Source organism: Tupaia chinensis, unplaced genomic scaffold (assembly GCF_000334495.1).
Source record: "Tupaia chinensis unplaced genomic scaffold, TupChi_1.0 Scaffold000101_1, whole genome shotgun sequence".
Classification (NCBI taxonomy): domain Eukaryota; kingdom Metazoa; phylum Chordata; class Mammalia; order Scandentia; family Tupaiidae; genus Tupaia; species Tupaia belangeri.
This window is the reverse complement of record NW_006159565.1, coordinates 5,210,365-5,237,829: the sequence shown is the minus strand read 5'-3', so window position 1 is coordinate 5,237,829 and position 27,465 is coordinate 5,210,365. Positions and strand designations below refer to the sequence as shown.

The 27,465-nt window shown below is 42.5% G+C and overlaps 1 protein-coding gene across 1 annotated transcript in view; it reads right to left on the bottom strand.

Moving 5' to 3' along the window:
* Window positions 1–6,245: 6,245 nt before the first annotated feature.
* KIF16B (kinesin family member 16B) overlaps window positions 6,246–27,465 on the bottom strand; it is a gene marked incomplete at its 5' end in the record, with an annotated part of 299,847 nt that continues 278,627 nt past the window's right edge. The window contains 1 exon segment of the mRNA XM_027770001.1: window positions 6,246–7,780. Within this exon segment, the coding sequence (XP_027625802.1) occupies window positions 7,622–7,780 (159 nt within the window).

The following is a 27,465-nucleotide window of genomic DNA, read 5'->3' as shown; positions in this document are numbered from 1 at the left end:
GTCTGTCAGTCAGGAGCCCTGCCCAGCTCATCAAGGTCACAGACCAAGTGTGACAGGGTAGCACAAAGGATGCGTATTGAAAACTAGCATCACAACAGCTGGAGGACCCCACTCTTCCTCCCTCTGGCCTTTAACACCAATAGATTTCATTTGTTTCCAGGCAAAAGCTACTTAAGACTGCTTTTGAAAGGCCACTGCCTTTATCAAAGTCTCAGCACACACCCTCACTGACTCTTCAAAGAAGCTTCGAGGCAAAACAGCTGTGGGATCCTCTGGATCAAAGAGAAGGTGCATGAACCCAGCTGTTTGGGAGACATAAGGGTGCAGCTAGGGTCCCCCTTCAACCAGTGCACCACTCACTAGCCCGATTCTGCTGCACTGTCTCCCCACCAAGATGTGTCCTGGACTCCCCCAGGCTTCTAACCTTATGGGTAGCGATCACCGGCTGCAGCCATGACTAGTGGCAGTCTGTCCCCAGTGGTGCTGCTGGTGAGGACCAAAGAGGACCTTTTTTGCTTACACCAAGCAGAAAAATCGGTTCACTAAATGGCCTCATGAATAATGTGGAAGCACCCTAGTCCTTTTGCCTGATGGCACTGAATTCCTACAAACTGGGCCATGCTGAAAATTTTGGAGGCTCTGGCTTAGGGGTATCAGCCTATGAGACACATGATTGATAGAAACTGACACACTTCCCTGAACCACATTCTTGGGGTGGCTGCGTGGCTTCTGTGCTCTCTCCAGCAAAGGGATTCTCTGCAAATCCAAGGGCTAGGTTGAGCAATTCACTTCTGATGGCCCCACTCATACACATCATGTCAATGCTAATGTATAGGCCATTCTAGTTACTCTCAAAACAAATGATCTTTCTGGATATGGGGGAGGCTGGGATGATTATGTTCAGGCCCTGAAGGTAGAGAGAGGATCTGATGCTCCGGATTTCGAGGCTTGAGGAGGATAAATATGGTGTTGTGTGATTGCTGGTCTCAGATATACAATGAACCAAGACTAGCATGTGGCTTCACGGGCCTGCACGGGGCTTCCCGTTCTGTTTACAAAGCAATGAGGTGGATCCTGAAGACAGGGCATGGACTCCTCTTGGGCCTGCTAGCTACTGCAACGTGTAAGCTGAAGACAGCCCAGCTGGACATCGAGGTGGGGAGGTCATGCTTTCTCAACAGCAGTGCCTCTGAAGCTCTGGAACCCCACACACCCACATCCAAGTATGGAAACAGAGCAGCCGGTCCTGGATGGCACAGGATGGCCCTCTAGGGACATCTCAGGCCTGATCTTGTACACTGGTGTTGATATTTAATTAGGAAACATGTTTCTCTCTATTACATGTGACTTTAAGGACAAACCCAGTTTGTCACGTGCTCTTACCTTTTTTCCCCCAGGAAGATCCTTCTGGAATGGTCATAGCTGCTGAGAAAACATGATCCCATTTACAAAATGCTGGCCAGCAACCTTTCTGCTGCCCTTTTATCTGGTCCTTGCCTCCCTCTCCAATCACTCACCCTCCTTGTTCTCTTCATGGTGTAACCATGATGGGCAATTTCCAGGTTTTAGGTTTCTCTTCAATGTGGGGAACTTTCTCTGCCACCCTCAGCACCCACTTCTTATCTCTCAGTTCTTACCTCAAGGACATCTCCAAGCCTCTCAGATTAGACCATTTCTTCAGCATGCACTCTCCAGTCCCCTTGACTTCCCATCATACACTTGCCATGACATGCTCTCCAGAACAATGCTGGTACCGATGAGACTGAGTGGACCGAGCAACACAAAGGAGGATGTATGACTGCATGTAGGGACATGAAGGATGCTCATGGACTTATATGGAGTGACTGAATAGTGACCTGCATGGCACCAACAGTGGGCAGACTGGCTCTCTACCAAGCAATCAGGAGAGCACAGCCGGGATGACCCCTGCCCTCTAAGTGAGATCTTCCCACTAAGTGTGTGGCCAGTGGAGCTGTAGGAATGGATAGAGTTTAGTGTGACCCTTCACCATCCCCACCTCAAGAAGGGAGCCATGCAGGTAGCCATGACATGAATTTATACAGGTGGACAAGTGTCACTCATACCTTATGAGCTTTCTGAGGTCAACTTCCAAAGCTATGCTTCTTCTTCCCTTCCCTCAGCCCTCCAAGGGTAGAGTGAGATAGGGGCCCATGAGGTAGAAGGCAGGGAAGGGAATGACATGCACTGTGTGCTGAGGTGGCCTTTGTTGGAGACCAGGCCCAGGCTGGCACCCATATTTTTGAGCAGAGCTGCACACAGGGCAACGTGTCCAAGAGACACCAAGCACGGCAAGTAAGAAGTCACCAAGGAACACTCCACACCCCCAACCCTCAAGGGAGCACTGCACTCTTGGACCAGGAGCTCTTTGCTAAATCATTGGTACACACAGTCGCCCCAAGTCTGCTGCTCGTATATCAGAACGCACTGGAGACCCTCCATGAATGTAAACATGACCTTTTCCATCCACTGGTAACGGATAAACAGCTAGTATTTCGATTACTCTGCACTAGAGGCTCGCATGCTCTGTAGATCACCTTTTCTTACAATAGTCATTGAAATCAACTTAAAACATCACACCAAAAACATCATGTTTGCTGGCAGGCCTCTCCTCTCCTTTTTCATGATTTTTAATTTCTGTTTTCAGAAGCACAGAGTTCAAAAATCCACCAAAGTACAAAAACAAAACCAAAGCAAAAACAAAAAGGCAAACACTCCTCTAAAACAAAAACAGAAAAAAAAAAAGGAAAACGATGCCAACAAACACTCTTAATGATCACAAACTTATTATTATTCATTGTGATTTTTTTCTTTTGAGATAATTCCGACAGCTTTAAAAGATATGATGGAGCTCTTCTTCCCTCTCTCCCTCTCCTTCCTCTTTCCTTCTTCCCTTCTTCTTTCCATCCTTCCTCCTTTCCACAAGATGGAGAAGGAACGATGGGATAGTTTCAGGAATAACAAACCCTCAGGCTGTTCATTACTGAGATGCTCTCAGGCACGACTATAAGTGCTGCTAGAAAGACGCAAACACTTCTGCAAATAACTGCATAAGGATTCGTGACACTTTGTGGAAAACAACTCTGCTTTCAAGCAGCGAAGATAATTAACTATATTTTTCATGAATGTGTTTTTTCCAAATTTAAATTCCAGAGTAAGATTTCTCTCTTTTTTGGTGACCTGCCTGACCATTATAGTTTCATAATTCTAATTCCATTGGCCTTTTTGCATTTTTATTTATGCACTTCCAATTTTGAACCTAGTGTATTTGCTCATTTTCAGAGCCCCCCCGCCCCCCCTCCCCCGGGGTGTGTGCACTTGCTGGAGAACAGAGAGACAGAGAGAGAGAAAGTGAAAGTCATTCCCCAGGGGGTATGGCCATGACATAATCCCCTCTCCTTCATTCTCCTCTCTAGATTTTGGGTGTGCATGCACACATGCCCAGCATGATTTTCAAGCCACCAAGTACTGGGACTTGAACCAGGGTCAGTCATGTGAAAATCTAGTCACTTTTAACACCGCTATTTGTCTATCCTCCCATTTTCAGTTCTTAAAGAGAGATGGCATGTGAACCTTTTTACAAACATATTCATTTGGCCATCTTTGAACAGGAGGATTCTGCCTTTTCAGCAAGAAAGAAGGAGCAAAACTAACAACCTCAAATTCCCACAGAAGTCAGTGTCTGGAGAGGCAATCCCTAGGGAAAAAAATGAATGTTGTTTGATTTTCAGATAGAATAGGTACTAAATTGGGATGGCCAGAGAAAGGACATTTTGGATTTAGTTATTTTGCAAGAGATGCACAGAGAGTTGAGCCTTCTAGAAGGGTATGAGGTAACCTCAGGACACAGTGCCAGAGCTAGAGCCTGGAGGTTCACGGAGGTGAGCTCACATAAGTACTTTCTGTAGGTGACAAGATGGACTCACATCCCTGAGTCCCTTCAGCTCAGTCAGTTGCCTTTTGGATTCCAAAAGAATCCATTAGTGTTCTACTGGATCTCCAAATAGTTATTCTGAAGGTAACAACCTGGCCAATTTCAACATCACTCTAACTCCCAGGCACCACAGTGGGTTCAATTTGACATAGGATGCTTGAGAAAATTATAATAATGGGTAGCTGTTTTCAACTTGGAAATAATTCCCAATGTGTGAACTTCAAAACTGTGTACCACAGAGTCATTTCCCATGTAATGAAAAAGTAATTTCAACAAGAAAAACAAAACAAAACAAGTTAATAACCAGGTCCTCTTCTTGCATTTTGAAAGAGCCTGTCACTGGGTCAGACAGTCATACAGAGGTAAAATGTAACACTGGGAGACAAGTCCACATGGCAAGGTTCCCGGTTCAAATCCTGAGATCTTGCTGAGAACACTGATCCGGCTGGCTAAGGCTGGGCTAGATTGCAGTGTTGAGACTTGTGGAGGGTACTCTTTGTCCCTCTCTTATTTTATTTAAGATTTAAGACTTAGAGTGTGTGCATGTGTTGGAGAGACAGAGAGAGAGAGAGAGAGAGGTGTGTGCGTGTGTGGGAGAGAGAGAGAGAGAGAGAGAGAGAGAGAGAGAGAGAGAAATCGCCCCCTCCCAGGGGGGCGGTGGTGGTGGTATTGTCACACCACAATCCTTTCTCCTCCATTCTCCTCTCTAGATTTTGGGCACACATGCACATGCACCTGGTGTGATTTTTAAGCCATGCGGTACAGGGCTTGAACTGTGGTTGGCCATGTGGGAGCCCAGTGCTTCAGTCACTAAGCCACCAGCTGGCCCCTCTCCCCCTCTTATTAATAAAAAAACGTATAAAAGATCCTGTCACTAAATGGAGGAATAAGTCCTACTTTGTCAAGAAAGTCTTTGTCAATTAAAGTCCTTTAATTAGTTTCCTCAAAATGTAAATCACTGTCATGATAATTCGAATAAAATTAAAGCAGTTAGTTTTGACATGGAGTTACATTTTCATACTCGTCTTTTACCTGAAATTTTTTTTTTTTAAAAAAGGACTTTTCCCATAAAGTGTGACATATTCCCCCCTGTGGGTATGTGTGAGGGTACAAGAGGAAGAGCTGTCATGTGGCAGGAGTGCCCAGCTGTCCACTAAGGATGCCTCAAGGTGACATGCTGCACAGTCGTAGGAGAGAGTGAGACCGCAGTACTTGAACACCTAACAGCACTGTCTGAAACAGACCGACTGAGTACTGTGGCCATGTCAGGTTTGAACTGCTGCTCGATTCTCATTGAAAGAGTGAGGCCACCTCAGAATAGAACCCTGCTCACCATCTCTGAGAGCACATGAGAGGATGGGGAGGAAGGCGTCACATGATGGTGTGCTGAGGGAGAGGTATCCAAGAAAAATAAATCTCTTCTTTAAAAGCTCAACTCGGAGAGGCCAGGAAGGGGTGCAGCAGTAACCGGACCTACAAGGTCCAAATCAGCCAAGTTTCCACTTCATCATCCCAACTCTGGCTTATCTGTCTTATCTTCGTTCCAAAAAGCAATTCCGTTATTTGTTTAGATGTGACTTTTCAATTCTCCCTCATGTTTTATTCAGATTCAGCAGCCTCTGGGTCAGATTAGTAGTACATATGTAGCTAGGGACTGTATCTGGTCCAATGCAGTTCATTTCTCTGCCTTAACCGTGGGCTAGGATGGAACCTAGAGGTCATCCAATATGACAGCTTTGTTTTCAGATGGGGAGACCAAGGCCCAGAGAGGCCAAAGTACTCACTTAGGTCTTGGCAGTCTCTAGCTAGTGCTCAAACTCCAAACCCAGTTAAAATTACTTAAGAGAAGCCTTGGAAACCAAAGATCTTCTGATTCCTGCACTTTTTTACAAATCTATTTGTTCTTGTCAGGAATCCTGTGTGATTTGAACCAAACGCTTGCCATGAGCCCAGTCTCTCATAAAGGTCCAAAAGGGGAAGAGATAAATTATCTGGTCAGTTGAAGAAAACCATTTAGTTTACTCAGTATGTGAGGGACAATCCTTAGTGCTCAGACTTCTTTTAAATAAATGACCTATGGTTAATTATGATCTCCCCAGCTTTTATCCTTTAATCTCTACTTTTAAATTCTCTAGTATTAATTGCTGCTAAACTATGCCTGTAATCACAACTGTAGAAACAAGCAGGAAGCTTTGTGCAGCAATTAAAAAGAAAAAAAAAGGTCTTTTTAAAATGCTAAACTATGATATTTAATTAGTGCAATAATACTTTTTGTTCTTATAGGGGAAATTGCATCTTTAAACATATTTTTCAGGCTAGAGAGCTCTGTTGTGCAAGCATATTCTAGAAGACTGAATGTAAACCTGTTTGTTACCCATTCATTTGCAACTTCAATCATTACTATAAAGGCATCTTCTGTAACAAAAATGCTAAATTATACATCATGTGTCTTTCTAAGCATGGTAGCTCAATATTCAAACAGACTAGTGGGAATGGGTATGAACGTAAACAAACTGAGCTACAGGGTAGATTCCATAACTTCCTTTAATATTGACAGCAGCTTAATTTAAATTTTGAAAAAGCAAATACCTTTAATAAATTTGGTGTGAATGATTATATATTTTGATACAACTACTGTACAGGAGTCTGTTCATATATAAATCTATAAGTAGAATTATATACATTTCAATATATACCATATATATATTTTTTCTACTTACTTTTTTTCTTTAGTAAAACAAAACAGTTTTACTGTACATAGATGTGCAATGCTACATTAAGTCCTGAGTATTTTAAGGGATCATTAACAAACTATTGTAGAGTCTAGTTTTTCAACTAAAGATCCAGTAGATTCCATAACAAAAAGGTGAACAAAACAATATTTTAAAAATCTGCATTCAGCTTTGCGCTTATTTTGTGCTTAGCAAAAGCAGCTCGAGAATGCACAGTAGCCATTTACATTGGGGAAAATTTCTCAATATTCAAAGTTAAACAAATATGCTATTTGTAGGGACTTATAGAGGTTTTAAATGATGCCACCTACATCCAATGTGTCAAGCATGGAAGACTCTAGTGATTGGACCAAAAATCCCTTTTGCAGAATATGAAATTCTGTGTAAACATCAGTGTTTTCAGTTGTTACAGAAGAGTTCTGATTCAAATGAGAGAACAAAAGAAAAAAAATACAGTGAAATAATTTCAGATGCTTTTCTTGGGAGATACAACCAGCCACATGGAAGGAATATTAAAAAATGAGTGTATTTTGGTGAAAGCACACCAGATGAAAGTCAGTGAAGGTGGTCTGGTGAGCCACCCACTTTGGGAACTTCGGGGGTCACTTGACTTTAGGAGCCCCAAATAATCAAGCCACACCCATCTTGCCACAGGGGAGCAACTCCGCCGTGCGATGAGAAGGAAGCACTATGGGAAAGGCCACATTCAACTGTAAAGGAACAGTAGCAGCTGCCCATCGGGGTCGCCACCAGCAGGCACAGCATCCCATTCCCAAACTCAGGCACCAGGTGGGAAAACGTGAGGCGGTCCAGTCAGCTGCTGCCTGTCTGCCCTCTTTGGGGGAGGCAGGCCGAGCCCGGTGTGTAGGAGGCTGCCCTGCATCGGAGGCCCACGTTGAAAAGGCACTGCATGGTGGTTCCTCCATCTCCCCTGGCTCTACCCGGTTCCGTGGCTGCTATAGTCAAAGACTCCTTTCTTGAAGAACGGCGAGAACTCACAAATGGTGTGTTTCGAGAGAGTCAGCCCCACCTTGTTGATGTGAAGGGGCGATGTTGCAGATTGGAGCATCACGCTGAAAAAGTCCCTGAGGTATTTCTGAGGGAGAGACAAGAGTTAAGAACATGGTCAAGACACTGTTGGCGGGAGTCAAAGACAGGACAAGAAATGTCCAGAAACAAATTCCCGTCCACTTGTTGGAGCTGCCAAGCAATTCTCTACTGTCTTAGCCAGCATCAGACCAACCCAAGGAAACAAGAGCCATGAAATGCAAACACAGGGGAGAAACGTCTTCAGCTCAGGGCCTTGATTCACAACCACCTGCCCTGGGTCCATCAGCAGACAATGCCCCAAGAAATGCCAATGCTGCCCGGCACGGGGATCTGCTTTTCAGCATCAGTGTCATTAGTTAATACCCTATTTTGAAAAAGTCATTCCCTCCCCACAAGTTACTCATTAAATAGAAAGACGATTTAAAAAAAAAAAATAGGCTGGCCATCTGTTAAACATGCTGCTTATTGGCATTTTAAAATTGCAGTCAGTATATGCTTTGAATCCTTCTTATAAAATAAAGGAAAGGAAATACAAGAAACAAGAGGGTCATTGCAAGCACAGATATTTACAGATCGTCTTGCAAATCCTGTAATTACCAACAAAAAGCAATTCTTACTGAGATTAATCGCTTTAGACTGCTTGCTCTCTCCATCCCCAGGCTGCACGTACTTGTCACAACATTCTCTGCCTTTTTTTTGGCATGGAGAAGGCAAAGCATGTCTGAGCCAAGGCTCTGAGATGTTAGAGAGATGTATCAAAGGAAAGGAGACACAAGAATAGTAAACGTGTTGTAGGTGAGAAAGTAGGGTGGAGAGAAGGCATTAGACCTAAACCTTCGTTACTGTCCTAGTTCATTAAAAAAAAATAAACAATCTAGCAACACATTTGGAAATTAAACAGAATAATTCTGGACTTGGTGTAACAATGGAGCAGTAGAATTGTTTAAGAAATGTGGTGTAAGTCTAGACCAGTGGTTCCTAACCAAGGGTGACTTTGCCCCACTAGAAATACAGGCATGGTCTGGACACATTGTGACTGTCAGGCTGTGTGTGTGGGCAAAGGGAACCTAATGGTTGACAGGGATATTACTAACATTGTACAATGCACTGGACAACCCCTCTGACACAGAATTATCTGGCCCCGAATGTCAACAATGTCACAGTTGAGAAACTGTGCCCTAGACCAAGTACAAGTCAGTTGCCTCTTAGAATTACCAACCTAAGCAGCCAGCAGGTAGCATGGCGGTAAAGGCACTGAACTCCCGCATGGCTGACCACAGTTTGAAACCTGGACCTGATGGCTTGGCAATCACGCTAGGCACATGTGCCTGCGAGCTCAAAATCCCAGGTGGAGAACAGTGGAGAAAGGACTGTGGTGTCACCATCACCCCTGGGAATGATTTCTCACTTTTATGCTCACTGTCTGTCTCTGCTCTCTGGTGAGTACACGAGACAAAAAAACAACAAAAAAAAGAATTGCCTACCTGAAATTTACTTCTAAAGACTATTCAAGGACAACTTACTTACTTTCTTAAATATAATGATGACCAAGAGCAAACATTTGCATCACACCCCAAAGTTACCATCATATTCTGCTAGAATTACATCTTGTAACACCCATTTTCCTCGAAGGAAGCTGTTGCTGAGGAGGTAAGGCTAGTGGTTGAGAGAGAAGACTAGTAAAAGCAAGGGTTGTTAACTCAGACTGTTGTCCACGTCTGACAGTCTCAACTTACTGGTCTCATGGTAACCTCCCAAGAAAAGATCCTGGATTAGAAGGTGCCAAAACCAAAAAAAATTAAGTCATCATAATCAATCGAGGTGCTAAAGTCCTAACACTGCTTTGTATCAGAGAAGCAAAGGGAAACTTGATTTGAACTTTTTTTGGGGAAAGAACCCTGAGAATATTGCCTTTAGAGGAACTTGAATCCCTCAAACATCTTTGCTGGCAAATATCACAGACTACATCCAACCAGCCAATGCTCACCATGAAACCCATGTGCATAACTGATTGATTGTGAATGATCAAGAATGAAATGATTTAGAACCAGGAAGATGATGAGCGCTTGCTCACTAGTGTGTGGAGCTGCAGCTCCTTCAGGTTAATGCATAGACAGAGTGGGACTTGCTGCATTGGCACCATCTTGGAGTTGTAGCTCCTGCCTCAGGTCTCCCAGAGGCTGCGTTAATTTGCAAACTAATGTTTACAGCTAACTTGCCTTCAAGATGAACTCTGACAGACTAGAAGGTGTTTAAATCTGGGAACAGATGTTGCATCCACACTTGTCATAATTAGTTCACAGAACAGAGTCCCTTTAAAGGACCAATAAAGCCTGAAGGGTATAATGAGAAGTAAAAGTTAAAATAAATAAATATATATAACGATAAGAGCACCACCATAAAAAAAGAATAATAAATTGACTGCAGGTAATGCCCTTTTCTTTAAATAAACTCATTAGCATGCCTTGATGAAAACTCTAGCTAGAGGGATCTGATCTGACTAATTTCTAAACATTACAGAAGAGCCTTTTCTTTGCAAAACAAATCTCTGCTTAGCAGAAAATTTGGACAGCCTTGGTTTCTTTTCCATTCACTGCTTCCCTGGCATAGAGAAATTATTTGATGAGGAGGTGTTCTTCCAGTGACCTTAAAGTGCTCTCAAGTCTATCAGATGAGGCTTGACCTTTGCCGACTGTGTTTGGAGCCACGTGCTTGATATGGGTTGAGCAAATGCTGCTGAAGGACAAAACCAAGGGATCTGACTGGAGCTAGGGCTAGAAGAAGATAGGACTAAAATTCTAGAAGGTTATGAGGTCACAGACAGTATCTCATTGTCCTCTGCAGTCCCTTATTATCTCTGGCATGCTGCCAAGCCCAGGAAAAATGCTGAGAAGCAACTGTGATGACTAATTTTGATGACTTAATTATTTTTTTAATTGAAGTGTGTGCAAGAAAACAGCATCACACAGCCTAACGAATTTCACATAAGGAACACACCTGTGTGACCGGCATCTAGATGTAAGTGACAGGACACTTCCCGACCAACGCAGCTCTCTTCTCACTCCCTCCTCCAGTCACAATCCTTCCCTCAAGGGGAACCGTCACCCTGACTTCTAGCAACCCAGATGACCCTTGCTGGTTTTTGAACTTCATGTTAATAGGATCACACAGAATGCACTTTTTTTGTGTGCCCAACTTCCAGGGCTCACCAACATGTGTGTGAGATGTGTCTACTCTGTGTGCAGCTGTGGCTGGTCTAGTACCACTACTGTGTAGGAGGTTATGTGTGAACACCCCAACTGGTCAACTTTAATGGAGGGACACACTGCAGTGACTGGTTTGATCTTCTTCAACAATGACATCTACTTTCATGGAGTCCCGTTGTCTGGTGAGTCATGCTTATTACCGTCTTCTCAATAGCAAAGTCTCCCCTTTGGGTTTTAGCCTGAATCTGAGCTCAGCCAATGTACAAAAACTCTGCTACTATGCATATTTGAAATACATTAAAGCTTTCTATAAAATACTTAACAGCACATGTATTTACACTAGTATTGTTTGCTGCTTGGGCTCACAAGGTTTTCCACAGTGTCTGCAGCTGAAGGGAGAGAATTTAAGTCCTGTCAAACCTATGCCTTTATTGTTGGTGCAAAGACATCCCAACCCTCCCAGCATGTGAGAAATAAGTCCAGGAGCTGAGCTGCATCCCCGGGGCAGGTCTCTTATAGAGGAGTATTGCGAAACAGAAGGACATTACGAGTTTAAGTGACTTACCAGGGTCAGGAGGGCAAAGCAGGAAAAGGATTTGTGAAATCCAATATCCAATTTCTGTTACTGACTTTCACATGACATTTTCTCCATTAAAAGAAGAAAGAAAAGCAGGCATATTTAAACCTCTGTGGCCTGTTAGGGACCACAAGAGGTCTGTAACTTTCACCTACCCCAGTGGGTGGGGGTCACACCCCAGTCTTTGTTGCTATATGCTCTGGATCAGGGCCACCGAGGAAAGAGACTGCACCCCCTGGGGAGAGGTGTGCAACACCACAGCCTTGGAACACCCAGAAGAGGTCAGCCCAATTAAACCAAACCCTCCTTCAGAGAGATTGAATCTTGGAGACAGAATGGTTTGGCAGAACAAGAGGAGGTCTAGGAGGTGGTCTGTCCATGAGTGAGTAGTCAGAGGAAAGACAAGAAGCTGAAAAAGAAAGGCCATGATGGCAGGGGAGGGGTGTGTCTCTGGATGAGGGCAAGAGAGGAAGGAGAGAAAAGGAACGCAGGCCAGTGCTGGAGACAAATGGCCACAATTTATTGGTTTACCAAGTCGGCAAAAAGTACTTAAGAATAACGAAAAAAAAAAAATCAGACATTTGTCTAGATTATTTACTTTTTGCTACTTGGGCCAATGCAGAAGTATAAATAAGGTGTTTTCTTATCAAAGTTTCAGAACTGAATTTGGATGGCTAAGCTTTAAGGCATATTTCAGTGCTGACACAGACTACCTTATTTCATAAAGTACATTTCTTCTACAGGGTTTGGGCATATTTTGTTGTTTGAGAAAGTCTGTCTATGCAAGGGTAGTGAGCAGGTATAGGAACCTGGGGAACCTATGGACTTCCACAGGGCTGGCATATCAATTTTTTTTTTCCTCACAGGGCATGTGTGCTTGCTAGAGAGAGACAGAGAGATGGAAAGAGAGAAATCACTCCCTAGGGGAGATGACCATGCTGCAATCCCTTCTCTTCCATTCTCCTGCGGGATTTTGGGCATGAACATACCCATGCCTGGTGTATTTTCAAGCCACCACATCTGGGACTTGAACCATGGATGGACATGTCGGACATAGTGGCTAAGAATCCAGTACCTTAACTACTATACCACCTGCCGGACCCCTGGCATGTGATTTTAAAAGTCCTCCATGAGCTGGCTCCATGGTCTAAATGTGTATGCTTGCCCCAAATCTTGACAGGAGAAATAGAGAAGAGATTGTGGCATGACTTCCACATGGAGGGTGGTTTCTTCTCTCCCCCTCTCTTTGGCAAATATACATGCTCTCTAGGAAAAAAAAAATCCTAATGCAAAACAAAGACAAAATCCTCTAGGGGACTGAGAGCCTTTAAAGCAGAAGCGGTGCAGGGGGGAGTGGAGGGAGAAGAAAAACAAAGGAAGTGAGGGCTGCAGTGACAGTATCTACCCTGGGGTTCCTGACTTCCCATATTTTTTAACTCTTGCCCACCAAGATTCCATGTGCACATGCGAGTCTGACTACCTACCATCTTGTTATTCTTAGATAGAGCCCATTTACCAAGGGCTTGCTATGCTCTGGCCACTGTGAGAATTTTAGTGGTATATCTTATTTAATTCCCACAACTTTTATCAGGTAGGGATGACTACTAACTCCATCTTACAGATGAGAAAACAAGTCCAGAGTTTAAGTTATGTCCCCGGGTTCATGGAACATATAAGCAGGTGAAAACAGCAGATAAGCACCCAAATCCAGATTTCCCAACTCCAGAGGCTGGATGTGATTGGCCAGGCTGCTGTCCACAGAGTCCATCATCCTTTCCTCTTCAATGGGCAAAGCTGTTTACACTAGGCATCTCGGCTGCTTGGACCAGACACACTGCCATCCTAGGCCTGATGGTGCTCTCATGACAACCAGTGGGCACTGCATTTTCTAGAGGTAGCATTCCATACGAGCAGAGGGGAAGTCCTCTATATGGCACCAAGGCAGTCTGCATATGCTCTGGTATCGTACTGCCCATGCCCTGGCAGGCACTGGGCATTTTCTGACCACTCTAAATCCTTTCCCATCCCAAAGAGCACTCTGGTCCCCTTCTGAAGAAACACCTATCCTTTACTGGGCACTAGCTATTTGGCTGACTTGGAGTAGAGAGCTGGTGAGCTTTCCCCATCCATATTTGGGGATGGGCACGCACACACAAAGACCTAATCAATCTTGGGCAAACCTCTTTCAGAGCTGCTGCCATGGGACCTTTTTGAGAGTGAGAGCTTCAGGGAACTCAACAGGGAGCTGGGCAGCTTCAGGAGGGTCCATGGTTGCTATCCACTCCTGAAGGCTGGGAGTTGACACCATTTGCTTACAATGGCCACAGTTTGTTTGCAAGCAAGTGAACAATAATCTCCAGGGTACTAGCAGACACCAGGTCAGGAATCAGAAGAAACCTTTCTTCCACCAAGCTCCTCCAAAGCTAGTCTGTTGTAGGATCAAGGCAACTACCCATGCAACTCTTCCTTTAAGAGATCGCTCCTAGGTGTTCCAGAATAACATTTCAGATGGGTCAGGGTTCCCTAGTGGTACATTCCAGTCAAGGATTAAGCTGGAAGGCTCCCTCCGCAAACCCTGATCTATAGCAGTCTTTAAAATTCCATCGTTATTTCCAAATACAACTAAACATTATTAATCTTTTGAACTAAAACACAGGCTAATATGGTCTATTAGATGTGTTAATGAGTTCTACAAGGCAAAATACATTCCCTACAGCAATTCAGGGTAACTCAGCAAGAATTTAGTCTATTATTTTAGAACTTTAAACTGGTCTTTCAATCACTACACTACATTGGGGGAAAAATGAAAATACAATGTGCCGCTACATGCTATTAATTTTTGATGAAGGACATATATTAACATGATTCATGTGTGACCTACAATACAATTTTAGTCTGAGCAATGGCTGAAAGGAAATGTGCTTTGACGTTATTAAAAGAATGTGGGTAAAATCTGGCCTTTTTCCTTCTATTTTATTTTGTAATTTCTTGTTTATGTCTGATTGTTGCACATCTGTATGGGGTACAACACGGACTTTGAAAGCATGGATGCAGTGTGCGACAACCATGTCAAGGATAACACTATCTTTGCTTTCAACAAAGACCACCACGTCGGAGATAAATATGCAAGACTGGCAGTACCTGTGTTTCTTACTCAGTGACAGTCTGTTGGATTCCTTTTTCAATGCTAGATTTTGGATGAAATGTTTGTCTGGTCCTAGGTATTGACCATGGTCCTATAGTCCTTGTTGGTAAAAACCTGTGAAATCAGCAGGGCATGCATCTTCCAGTCACTCCCTTTCAGAGCTGGGATCTCAAAAGAACGAATAACTTTAGAGCAGGGGAAGGAGGGAGTGGGGAGGAGTGGTGTCTAAGCTCAACAAGGTGAACCTGGGGTGAAGCTGGCTTGTAGGGATCCGAGTGGGGAACCACAGGACTTGAGGCAGAAGGTGGAAGCCCTGATTCTGGATTCAGGTCTGCGGTTCATGAGCTCATGTGCTGCCGGGGAAGCAGGGCAGGTATGGGTATCCTTTGTTCACAGGTAAGGAAATGGAGAAAGGCAGTGACTTGGTCAAGGTCAAAAGAACTTGACAAAGTGATTAGCTCTCCAAATTCAAAAGAAGGTCAAAGTGGCTTAATAAAACTCTCAAGGTTTAGGCCCTTCTGTCTGAAAATGGTTTTACTTTGAGGCTATCCATATCACACCCATGTAGGCTTCCAGCATTTTCCTTGAATTTCAATCAACTGCTGTGCGTATGCACATGTGTGTGTATGTGTGCACATGCGCATATACAAAAGCTGTAGAAATGAGAATTAGGACCTCTCCAAAGACTCAGTCTCCTTATCTTTTGGCTCCCTTCCCTTTATTTAATTAGTATAGTGATAAAATCATGATCATTTTATGTTATTAAAAAGTTTCTGTTTTAATAGGGCTCATGACTATAACTGCAGCCGACTGCTTATTTCGTGTGCAATGTATCACCTCAGCTGTGCCATTCTGATGATTTTCCCCGGCCATCTCATTGTTGTGAAGCCCTCTTCCTTTAAAAAAATTTCAACATAAATCTATAATTAATTTAAAGTTATTGAAATTATTAAAATTGAAATGTTCTTTAAAAATGTAATGGGCCTTATCTGCCTTTCTGTTGTGACATATTACCAGGAAGACAGTTTAATAGCATTCCCCATTCCTAAAAGTCATTAGCCATGGTGGCAGCTTAGACAAGTATCAGTCTAATAAGACTTAGAGTTTTCAGTTACATTGCAGCTCTTGGAAAATTCTTCACTGACTGCTGGGCTCTGAAGGTAGATCAGTTCCAGATGGAGATGTCCTGGGATATTTTAGGATCTAAGAGTGATCTGGTCACCACCAGCCTTCTGTCATGGATCGACTCAGCAGTGTTGATAATGATTAAAAAACATCAAGTCTTCCCAGCTCTAAACTTCCATAAATTCTAGTTTGAACACTTCTTATTGGCTTTCTAGAAATTATAATATTTGGCTGCACTGAGTCAAATATGAAAGGGTCTTCAAAAGGTTCATGAAAATGCATATTAGGAAATAACTATGCGTGGAATTTGTAAATTTTTTTTTGCACAAAATAAACTCATATTTTAATTCCATTTTTGTATGAACTTCCTTGTGTGCTGGGTTCCTTTTTCCATGTACCAACAAATGTCCTCCACACTGGTGAAATTATGACACTGCTTCAGGTGATGCACTCTTCCAGCACAGTTACTGCACACCTGCTCTCATGAAGCATTGTGCCGGGCCCTAGACAGTGAGTGTCGAATAGCTCAGGTGCAGCGCCACCTATCCAAGGTGCCTGGGCTGCCCTGCCCAGACCATCTCTGTTTGTTGTTACTGATGCTTTGCTCCCATCATACTAATCTTAGTTATTCTTTAGGGACTGGTTCTCAACTTGCTCTGTATTGACTCCCCTCTCTTCAGACCTCACATATACACCCAACAGATATGCCCTGAGAGCTTTCTACACATGAGCACTGGACTAAGAGGTGGTAATGTATGAAGAAGACTCAGGTTTAGTCCTGAGCAAAGTAACAGTCCTGTCAAGGAGACAAACAGGTAAAGTAGTTTATAATTAAAACACAGCTAGGAGAGAATGGAAACTAGACACTTTTGGAGTGCATAGAAAAGGTACCCAGTCCAGTCTTGGGAATTGTGAATTTATGGCATGATCTGAAGGGTGAGTGAGAATGAAGACAATGAAGAGTTTGGAGGAAGTTCATGGAAGTTACTCGTCCAGGCCGAGAGGAGAGCTGGGGAAGCCAAGCTCTGGAGCACCACCAATAACCTAGTGTAACAGGTCTTGGCAACAAGCAGGGCCCACCCACTTAGTGAGGGGGGATGCACTCCTGGAAATGGAAATGCTCCCGGCAGCATGCTACCCATCTCATGGCAGTCCTAGGCAGTGAGGTCCTGGCACTGTGTGTGGGGGGTGGGGGTGGGGGGCCCTCTCCACTTCAACCCGTGGTGTCTTGCTGGGTTGCCCCAGCTGCCACACAGTTGTTGGTCAAGGGAGTTCATGATGCTAGGAGACTTCCCATCTCCAAAGCCTGCTAATGCCTCGCTTCTTCTGCCCCTGCCACTTGCCTGAAGACTCCGGGTCAGTGTCACACTTTCCTTAAATATCCAGGGTAATATTCTCACTGGGTTCCTTGCAGCAGGTCCAGTGCTGACATGAGCACACCATTTCTCAGTCTTTGCCCATCTAAATCAGGGCTGGGCATGTTTTTTCTTTTTCTTTTTATTTTTTTTTCCCTATAAAAGGCTAGATAATATACTTCAGGCTTGGTGGCCAAGAGGCAAATTTGAGGATATTGTGCAGGGATTTACATGAAAGAGGAACTTCCTGCTCCACCCTGCCCTGTTTTCCTGGGATGGCTACTGTGGGAAGTGGGCACACTTCACACCCAGTACTGGCAAGTGACTGGCATGGTCAGTTTTGCTCTCTGCCCAGTGATACTCAATTCCAATGTGCCTCTCTCCTCTCCTAGGGAGCCTGGCTATCTCAGCTTGGGTAGATGACCAGGGACAAAGCAACTTCCCAGACCAAGACTCCACTGCCTGGTGACTGGCAGTTGTTAACATCAGAGCCCCCTATGTATAGATGGTGACAAGCACAGGCCCTGGAGAGTGCATAATGGAAGAATAGGGGTTGTTGCTTGGTTTCCATGGATCACAGTTTGAACACACTTGAGCGATGCTCACAGATGGTATGGGACCGGAGGTGTGGTGGGTTTACCTATGGGCCTATGACCGTTTCCTATAGCTGGTAACAACTTACCACAAACTTAGTGGATTGAAACAATACCTACTTACTGGCATTCTGCTCCGGTGGCACAGGTTGAAATCAAGGTGTTGGGCAGAATGGGCTCCATTAGAAAGCTCTAGGGAAGAACTGCTTCTAAACTCCGTCCTACTGTTGGTCAAATCATCTTTGTGCAACTAGAGGACTGAGGTCCATTCTGAGGTCCCCTGTTGACAATCAGGGGCTGCTTTCAGCTCCTGAAGACCACCACGTTCTGTAGTACCTGCCACCTCTGTGTGTGAAACCAGCAATCAGAATCCCCTTGTGCTCTGCACCACTGCTTCCTCTTCTGCTACTAGGCAGATAAAACTCTGCTTTTAAAGGACTTATATGATTAGATCAGGTACACGGAGACAAGTCTTCTGCCATCTAATTTATCACAGCCACACAAGGGATATCTCATCATACTTACAGGTTCCACACACATTCAAATAAGGAAGGATTACACAAGAGGGAGGGTTACTGGAAGTCATTCTTACACAATTCTCCCTTCCATAGGACGCGGCTTGCCCATCCTTGGTCTAAATTTTAACCCAGACTATAAAACACATGGTAGAAAGATAGGTCACAGTAGAGTAGACATCACCTGGCAAAGAACCCATTCAACTCAAGAAAGCCCATTCACACCCATTGGCTGGGGTACCCGTGGCATGGGCTGAGGCTCATGGGCTGAGAGTGCTCATCCGGCCTCTTACACTCACACCCTCAAGCTTGCTGTGTGCTTCCTGAGGCAGGGGCCTGTCTGTATCTGTGCCATCCAACATGCAGTCATGTGGCCAAAGAGACACAAAATGTGACTAGTGAAACCAATAAGCTGATTTTTTAAAAATGCCACCTTAATCTTAATTAAAATTAAATAGCTACACATGGCTGGTGGCTACTATACTGGACGGCACCATTCCACATGAAGACTCTGGAGTAGCCATGCTTTCTAATGCAAGAGTTTTTTTTGTTTTTGTTTTTGTTTTTGATAGGTTTTTGCTATAGGGTGCGTGCGCTTGCCAGACAGACAGAGAGAGACAGAGAGACAGCAGCGAGAAATCACCTTCCAGGGGGGATGGCCACGCCACAATCCCTTCTCCTTCATTCTCCTCTCGGGATCTTGGGCACACACACACACATGCGCCCGGCGTGAGTTTTAAGCCACCGGGTCCGGGACACAAACTGTGGTTGACTACATGGGAATCCAGTGACATAGCCATTAGACTAACTGCTGGTTCCAAGTTAATATAATTTTAAAGTATGTAACACTTTCATTTACTGGTTGAAAGGTTTAATACATACACACACACACACACACACACACACACAGGAGTTGTGCTTGTATGCCCTTACTATAGTGCAAAGTATCCCTTTCAACTCACCTCTTTATTCCAAATCTCCTCTAGCATTTACAAAAAAAAGAAAAAGAAAAAAGACTGCTATTATTATTATTGTTTGTATTAGGTTATCAGGAAAGTTATGGTGTATTCTTCTGCTTTTCTATGCAAAAATGCATCATGACTTTCCTGACAACCCAATATCTTTCCAGAACCCTTTTATGTCCACATCAGTAAATACATATAGACACACACCCCCATGTTGACTTGCACAAAGAGGTATATTAGAGGTATACTATTCAGTACTTAACAATTTATACGAAAGATTATTCTCCAGAAGCACATAGAGTTTCTCATTCTGGAATTGACTATACTAGCTCACCATTAAGACCATTTTAATCCTTTGCAAACTCTAAGAATATAACTATACAAAGGAAGAGGGTTTTTCAATATTTTATTCAAAGGATATACACCTTTGAACATGTCTGACATGTGGCAGGTGCTCACCAAGTTTTTGCTGAATGAAAGAATGAAGACTGGGGATTTTTACAAATAACACCATAAAAAAATAATCTTACATACTGGCAAGTGTGTCACTTTACCTGTAGGGTAAATTCCTAAAATAAAATTGCTTAGGTCAGAGAGAATACACATTTAAAATTTTGATAGATACCGCCCAATTTTTCTTTACAGGCATTGTGGCAATTTCTACCCTTCACAATTTACACTTTCAGCACTGCTGAAGAGGAGATCACAGGATCAAGAGTCGGAAAATATCTTCGGAAGGACACCCAATTCTCCTTTCTTCTGTTTTCATAAAATCAGCAATGCTGTAGCTGAGGAATCTTTGCTAGACCCTTTGATCCTTTAACAGAGAAGAAACTATAGCTGAGAGAGACTGGACTACATCTCTATGTATCCTTAAGTCTCCAAGTACCTCTATATATTCATCCATCTCCCTAGGCAGAATCATGTCAAAAATCTCAGCCTAAAGATAGAATGTATTTTTGTCCACTATAAATTTTCAAATATCAAATACAAGGTCAAGAATAAGTAAAGGTGACCACTAAGAGGAAGCTGACCAGAAACGTGGCAATGTCTGATGGTATGTTACATTGGAGGCCCTAAGGCTTCCTGAGAGTCATAGCCTTATGTGGCCCTTCCCCTTAAATCTAGGTGGAGCCTGTGACTTGTTAACCGGAAGAGTGCACTGAAGGGAATTGTGTAAGTAAAGAAGCCACTTTGGATGTTCCAGTGCCCCAGCTGGGCCCCGTCCTTAGTGGAGCCATGCTCAGAATGCAACCACATTATGTGGCCTGACCTGAAACATTCTAGAGGAGTTGAACCATTCAGCTGAGCCCTGCCCCGATTCCAGATTTATAAACAATAAAATGATGTTTGCTTTAAGGCATTAGGTTTTGGGGTAGTTTACGAGACAGTGATAGATAACCAACATAAATGGATGTGGAATAAGGTAAAAGAGAACAAATCTAATTAGTCAGAGCAAAATGGAAAGTTTCCTTGGTTTCTATTTATAGTTTATGACGAGACATAAAATTCTGTTCTACTTCATGCCAAACTCTTACCTTTTTTAGGATTTCTAATTCATAATTCTGTCTTAGCAGGTATTTTTTTTTCTACCAGTTACTTTCACTATTCTAGTTTTAAAGTAAATACTTGAAATAAATAGCCATCAGTTGAAAAATGGCATTTATTTCTTCAAGTTATAGAGAAGTCTAAGAGCTCCCAGTTAAAATTCATCAGGGTGAAAACGTTAGTCTGTGATTACAGAATCAGAACTATTCATTAAAGCTATTCAGAGACTCTTCTTTATGAGTTTAATGACATAAGCATATTGTATTGAATTATTATGGTACTACATCAGTTGGATTCATAAATTTAATGTACTCAGTCTGGTTCACATACTCAAATAAAATCCATCAAGCTTTAAACATTTTATAAGGGATGTCCATTTAAAGTCCATGTGATATTCCATTTTTACAGGTTGATGTTCTTGCTCAGGGTATTAAGTAGTTTCAGTGATCACAATGACCCAGGCTGGCAGACTGGCAAGCTTCCAGTGGAACCTTATAGACAGTCAACAGTGAAGCTGACTGATCTTTTCTCCATGGCACAAATAAAAACTACCCTGCTCTGTCTTCAGTTCATGAGATGAAAGAGAGATTGTCTTTTCTGGAGCTATGAGCCTGAAGAGAGAGCACATGTCAGTTGGTAAGGGAGGAGGTAATTTAATTATCCCCTGAAGCTTTCAGACTGACAGGTGCCATTCTCAACCTCACTTGGTTGAAGTAAAAGCTGGAAGGATGCTGTGAAAGGAACCCAGTTCCCAGCACTCAACCTACTGGTACCTCTGGATCTAGGGAATGACCCGGTAACAGTTTTTTATAGAGAAGAATAATGCCTCAACTTCTTCAGAACTGAGCAGAAGGCCAGAAGAGAACTGTTGGGGGCAAACCATGGGCTGTCTGGACTCTTAATTCTGCATGGGAGTGAGCTCCCCGGCAGTCTGTCCTATGCAGCTTCTATGTTAGGCACAGGGACATTATAGTACTAGAACTGGAGTAAGCCCCGAACTACTCCCACACCTCATTTTTCTTGTTGAATTATAGTATCTTCTCTTCAGGATTAAAAGACAAAATGATCTACTCTCTGTAAAATGCTTGAGGCAGGGCCCAATTCACAGTGTGTACTGAGTAAGTCATCCACAGTATTACCTACATAGCTTTGTCCTTAAACTTAATAGGCAAATATGTTAATTTTCTCTTCTTTTAGATGTTTTGAAGCACATGGACTTAAAATGTGGAAGTATTTAATGGTTTCTCCTTAAAGTGGAAATAGAAGACAGGAAGAATCTGGAAAGTTTTCTCCCCCAATCACTTCACATCAGATACTAGAAGACTTTTTACTTCAAAACATTTTAAAGCGGGAACCAGCAGTTGGCGTAATGGCTATGTCGCTGGACTCCCACGTAGTCGACCACGGTTCACGTCCGGGACCCGGTGGCTTAAAACTCATGCCAGGCGCGTGTGCGTGCATGCCCAAGATCCTGAGAGGAGAATGGAGAAGGGATTGCGGCGTGACCACCCCCCCTGGGGGGTGATTTCTAGCTTTCTGACTCTCTGTCTCCCTCTGTCTGTCTGGCAAGCACATGCGCCCTACAGCGAAAAACCTCTCCAAAAAAAAAATTTTTTTTAAAGCAAAAATTTAAAAAAGACAAAAAAAACCTCCCAACTTACTATGTTTTTAAAATGAAAAATTACATTTAAAAATAAGTAAAAAAATTCTAACCCGTATCAGGTAAATTAAGTATCCCCCAAAGGTTGTTTTAAGACACATGTTAAATGGTGAGATTCTGGAAAATGCCATTTGGAAAATGAAGAACTACATTATTTTGTTTCTTTTACTTTTAATATTTTATTCATTTAATTTTTTTATTTTTAATCACAGTATATCTTCATAACATTGAATATGATTTTCCCAGCATGAATACCTTTAGGTCAGTCCAGTCAAAGAACACATGCACATTGTTATGAACAGTTAATTTTCCATTTTTTTGTTCAATGAATTTTCCTCCACTTTCTCCTCCCCCAACTCAACTCCCAGCCCTATGTTCCTAAGCCCCTGGTTCTATCCTGTTCTGTGTAAACCCTCAAGGATTCCTGACATTTTGAAATATAACGGCTGCTTCAAATGACCAATGCAACTGACATAGACTTTCAAGTGAGAATCTTGGCTGTGTGCTACTTCTTGGCTATAATGTATTTACACTCAAATTCAAAGAATTAGGTTCCAAAAAACTCCAGGATGCAGAAGAATGTGGGCCCAGCTGAGGTGGCATGTGCTGAATGGATGCTGCCACTCGGCAGGCTGAGACCACTCTGGCCCCAGTTTAATTCCTGGCCCTCCCTAAGAGCCAGTGCAGCGGCATGTGCCTGTGGTGCCAGCAGCTCAGGGGCTGAGGCAGGAGGGGCATGACACAGCGAGACCCTGTCTAAAGAGAAAACGAAAATGTCCTTGTACATTAAGTGTACAGAGTCCCCATTTTGGTAGAATCCCAGAACAGGATGCTATGCTAAGGTATCAGGACCACTGAATGACTGTATCGTGTTCCTTTTCTCAAGCTGTGGTTCAAAATGTGGCTGAGGCTGAACAGATAAGCCTCCCCTTTGATATCTGACCTAAGGTATTTTGTATACTGATGGCAAATTTCTTATTGTTAAAATTCTGCTGGCCTTGGACTGAGCCATCTGAATGACACTGAATCTCTGAATGCAGGGCAAGAGGGCAGGAGGCTTTCAAAACTAGGAGGGAAGAACCATTGCCCTTTCTGTTCTCTGGATGAATGGCTCTTGGTGAGCCCTGTGGGACTATTTGCCTGGCAGATTACCCTCCTGCCTTGGGGGTTGTTCCTTAGTCTCCACATTGACTGCCTTGTGTCCCTGAGGGGAGACATGGTCAAGCCCTAAGTGTGTGGATGACTGTGGCCCTGAGTGGGGGGGCCCTTGACCTCAACACACAAAGAGGATTAGCTGGGGATTTGGATTATCTGCACCAGTGGTCCCCTTCAAGGGAGACAATGACTGAGGTGTCAGGGAAGATGGAGACAGGGAGAAAAGCCAAATCAAAACTCAAATGTAACATTTTTAACTTTGAAAAAAGGTGTGGAGGGAATCGGGGGGGAAAAAAGAACGTTTAGAAGACACAAAAATGAAAAGTTATCTGTTGATAATGCATGTGGTAATATCTTTGACTGGACTAATACACACTGTATTCATGCTTAGAGAAACCATTTTGTACACTGTAAAGATGTACAATGATAGATTTAAGTAAAAATTAAATAAAAAGAAATGCCAAACTTAGTAAATTTGGAAAACAAAATAGTCTCTACATAGACTAATATATAGCAACCAAATAAATCCTCCCTAACAAAATAGTACTGTGAGTCTTGGTGTTTATGAATCCATGGCAAGTTCAAAATTAATATATCAAATGTATATAGTTTAATGCTAAGATTACTATATTATATCAAAGCGTAAAAATAAAGAGGAGGACAAGGAACAAAAGATTGGGGAAAAAAAGAATGAGGTAAATTCATATCTCATACAAGGAAATGCAAATGGAAAAAATTCCTTTTTATCTACAGAATTAAAAACGTAAGATTTTATATGTGTGCATATGTACACATATATGTATGTGTATCACTGAATACATGTATACCCAGTATTGTACTTTGCTCATAAAAGACACTATTTTTTAAACGAATGAAACAATGAATAAATATTAGTAATGTTAACAAACCTTGATAAACAAATGTTAACAAACCTTGATAAACAAAGAGAACTATGGATTTTTCTTTCCTTAGGACCTTACTTTGTAACAATGTTTCACTAGTCTACAATATCTTATTTCTCTTGAATAAAAGAAGTTTGCTAACTTACTCTAGAGAAGGGAGTCTATCAAATCTTAATTTGTGCTTCAATGCCAAACTTTGGAAATCCTTAAAATTAACCTGGTCATCTCTTAAAATCTGAGAAGTTTCCCCAAACGAGAAAAGAAGAATGCTGCTGATTAGTCAGCCGATGAAGCATGTCTGGCAGTGCTAAACACCAATCCAACCCAAGACTCCTTAAGTGTCAGTCTTTCAGTTGTCAAACTTTTAGCACTAGTGACTGTTTCTAGCTGAGATGCTGGGAAAATAGTGCAGTAAAAGTTAAAAAAAAGTGTTGGCAAAATGTGGACAGAAAGAAGATGTTCCAGATCAAAGGAAAATCTTACCAGCTATGGGGAGCTTGGAGAAAGCTCTCGGGCCATTTAATCTAAGAACCAATGGGCTGACTGGGGCTAAGTTGACATCCACAGTTTCTGCCTAAGGAAACTGCCTTTCAAAGTGAGAAATGTCACTATATATTGACTGAGCTATTACCAGATTCTTTCAAATAAAACACTGCAAATGGATGCAGTTTGTGAGCTAGGAGATAAGCACTATAAGTGGAGAAGGAAAGGTGAACACACACCAAGAAGCTTAACTACCCCAGACTCTGGGGATATGAGCAGAGCAGTCCTTCTGCTGCTCACAGCAACCATTCTGACTACTCTGCAGTGTAAGCCCTCGGATCCATGGGGTCAGGTTTCCAGCTGGCTAAAAAAATTCCACTGTGAAAACGAGGATGGCTTCATTCCACCATTTTCAACTTTGATTAGCAAATGATGTCTTGATTCCAACATCAGTTTCTTCATTTTTACTTATAAATAATATGAAGCAGATGATCTCAATTAGAAAACAGATTAGGTACAGTCTTTCTTTTTTTTTCCTAGGAGTTTTTTTTTGGGGGGGAGGGTTAGCTGAAATGAAAATTATGTATATAAATGCACATGGATTGCAAGGAATTACTAGAAATAGAAATAAGTCTACCTAAAAATGGATGGGAGCATTACACAGGCAAAGAGTAAAGGAAACAAGTCCTATGGACTAGGAACTAATTGATGTTTCTATCCATTTGTTTCTTTCTAAATATTAGCTCAAAAGGCTGCGACATATGCTGTGATTCACTAACATTATAAAACACAAATGACACGTATAAAAGAAAACAGGACTGTTGGGGGGGAAATAGCTAACTGAATTCTAAAATAAAGATGCATTTTACAAAGGCAAGAAGGACAGTATGAGGCTCGCTGGCAAAGGCCATGTGACCACCTTCTATCTAAGGAAAGCACAATTTATTTGGGAAACAGATCTGAATAAAGGACTTAAGGGAACTAGAGCATTTGCAAGAATGCCTCATGCAAATTGGGCAGAGCCTCATAGAAAACCAAAGAACAATTCCCATATGTTGATATAAATAGCAGAGAATTTAGTGGCAATGGGACAGACAGTGGTTCTTAAAATACAAAAATGTGTGAGAAGAATTTTGAATATCTTTGGGCTATTGCAACAAAGAAAATGTATGAAGAGAAACTGCACTGACATCAATGGAAATAAACAAAACTGAATATCATAGGAAGTGAAGAGTTAGGTCTTGGGTTTATGACAACAGAAGAAGAGGTGAAAGTAATGAGCTGAATGTGAAAACAAGAGAAGAATGAGGTGGGTCACTGGGGTGGTGCTTCTCAAACCATCTGCAGAGAAGGGTCAGTAGGTTGGTTGAGGGAGAGATGCAGACAGAGAGAGAGAGAGAAAGAGAGACATTCAAAATAGAGATGAGAAAATGAGAGGATCAAATTAGGAGGTTCATGCTGAACAAATGGAATTCCAGAAACAACAGAAAAAACCTTCAGAAAAGAAATTATCAAGAAAATACCCGAGAATAGGAAAACATGAGAGTGACTGACAGGGCCCATGGAGTGTGTAGCACAACTAATGGCAAATTACCGAAGTACAATTCTGGAAGATCAGAGCACAAGACTGAAGACCATACAGCAGCAGCTCTACCAGCTTCTGGTAGGAATCAGAGAAGAAATATAGCACATTCTTAAGATCAGGGGCCAGCAGGTGGCATAGTCGTTAAGGCACTTAGACTCCCACATGGCTGACTGCAGTTCGAGTCCTGGATCTGGCAGCTTGAAACTCACATCAGGCACATGTGTGTGTGCACAAAATCCTGGGAGGTGCGGGGATTATGGCATGGCCATCTCCCTGTGGGGTGATTTCTTGCTTTCCCATTGACCATCTCTCTCTGGGGAGCTCATGTACCCTATGGAAAAAAAAAAAAAAAAAAAAAAAAAAAAGTAGCTCTACCAGCTGTTGATAGGAATTTACATTCTTAAGATCAAAAATCAAAATTGCTTTGCACAGGACATAAAAGACATTAGAGCATTCCTTTGAAATTCTGAGCGAAAATAGCTTCAAATTACTATTTTATTCCCAACTGTGAGTAAGTGAAGACATCTCTGGACATGTGTAGAATATTATCTTGCACAATCCTTTCTCAGGAAGCTATAAGAGATGTGTTCCATCAAAACAAGGGAGTGTATCAAGAAAGAGAGCGGGGAAAGAGGAATGGGAAGACAATTCAAGAGAGAACAAAGGATGTATGGAGAAGAGGGATCTCAGAAGAGAAGGCATGGCTCAGCCTGAGTAGAACAAGCAGGAAGGTCTCAGGAGATATTTCTTCAAGGAGGCCACATTCATGAACTCTATAAGGGTCCAAATGTTCAGGAAGATATTCATACAATTGACCAAGAATTTAAAGTTGAACTGTGATACATTTTATAATAAACTCAGAAAATCAACATGCTGAGCTCACCACAGTCCTGACACCTACCAGAAAGTCTGAGCAG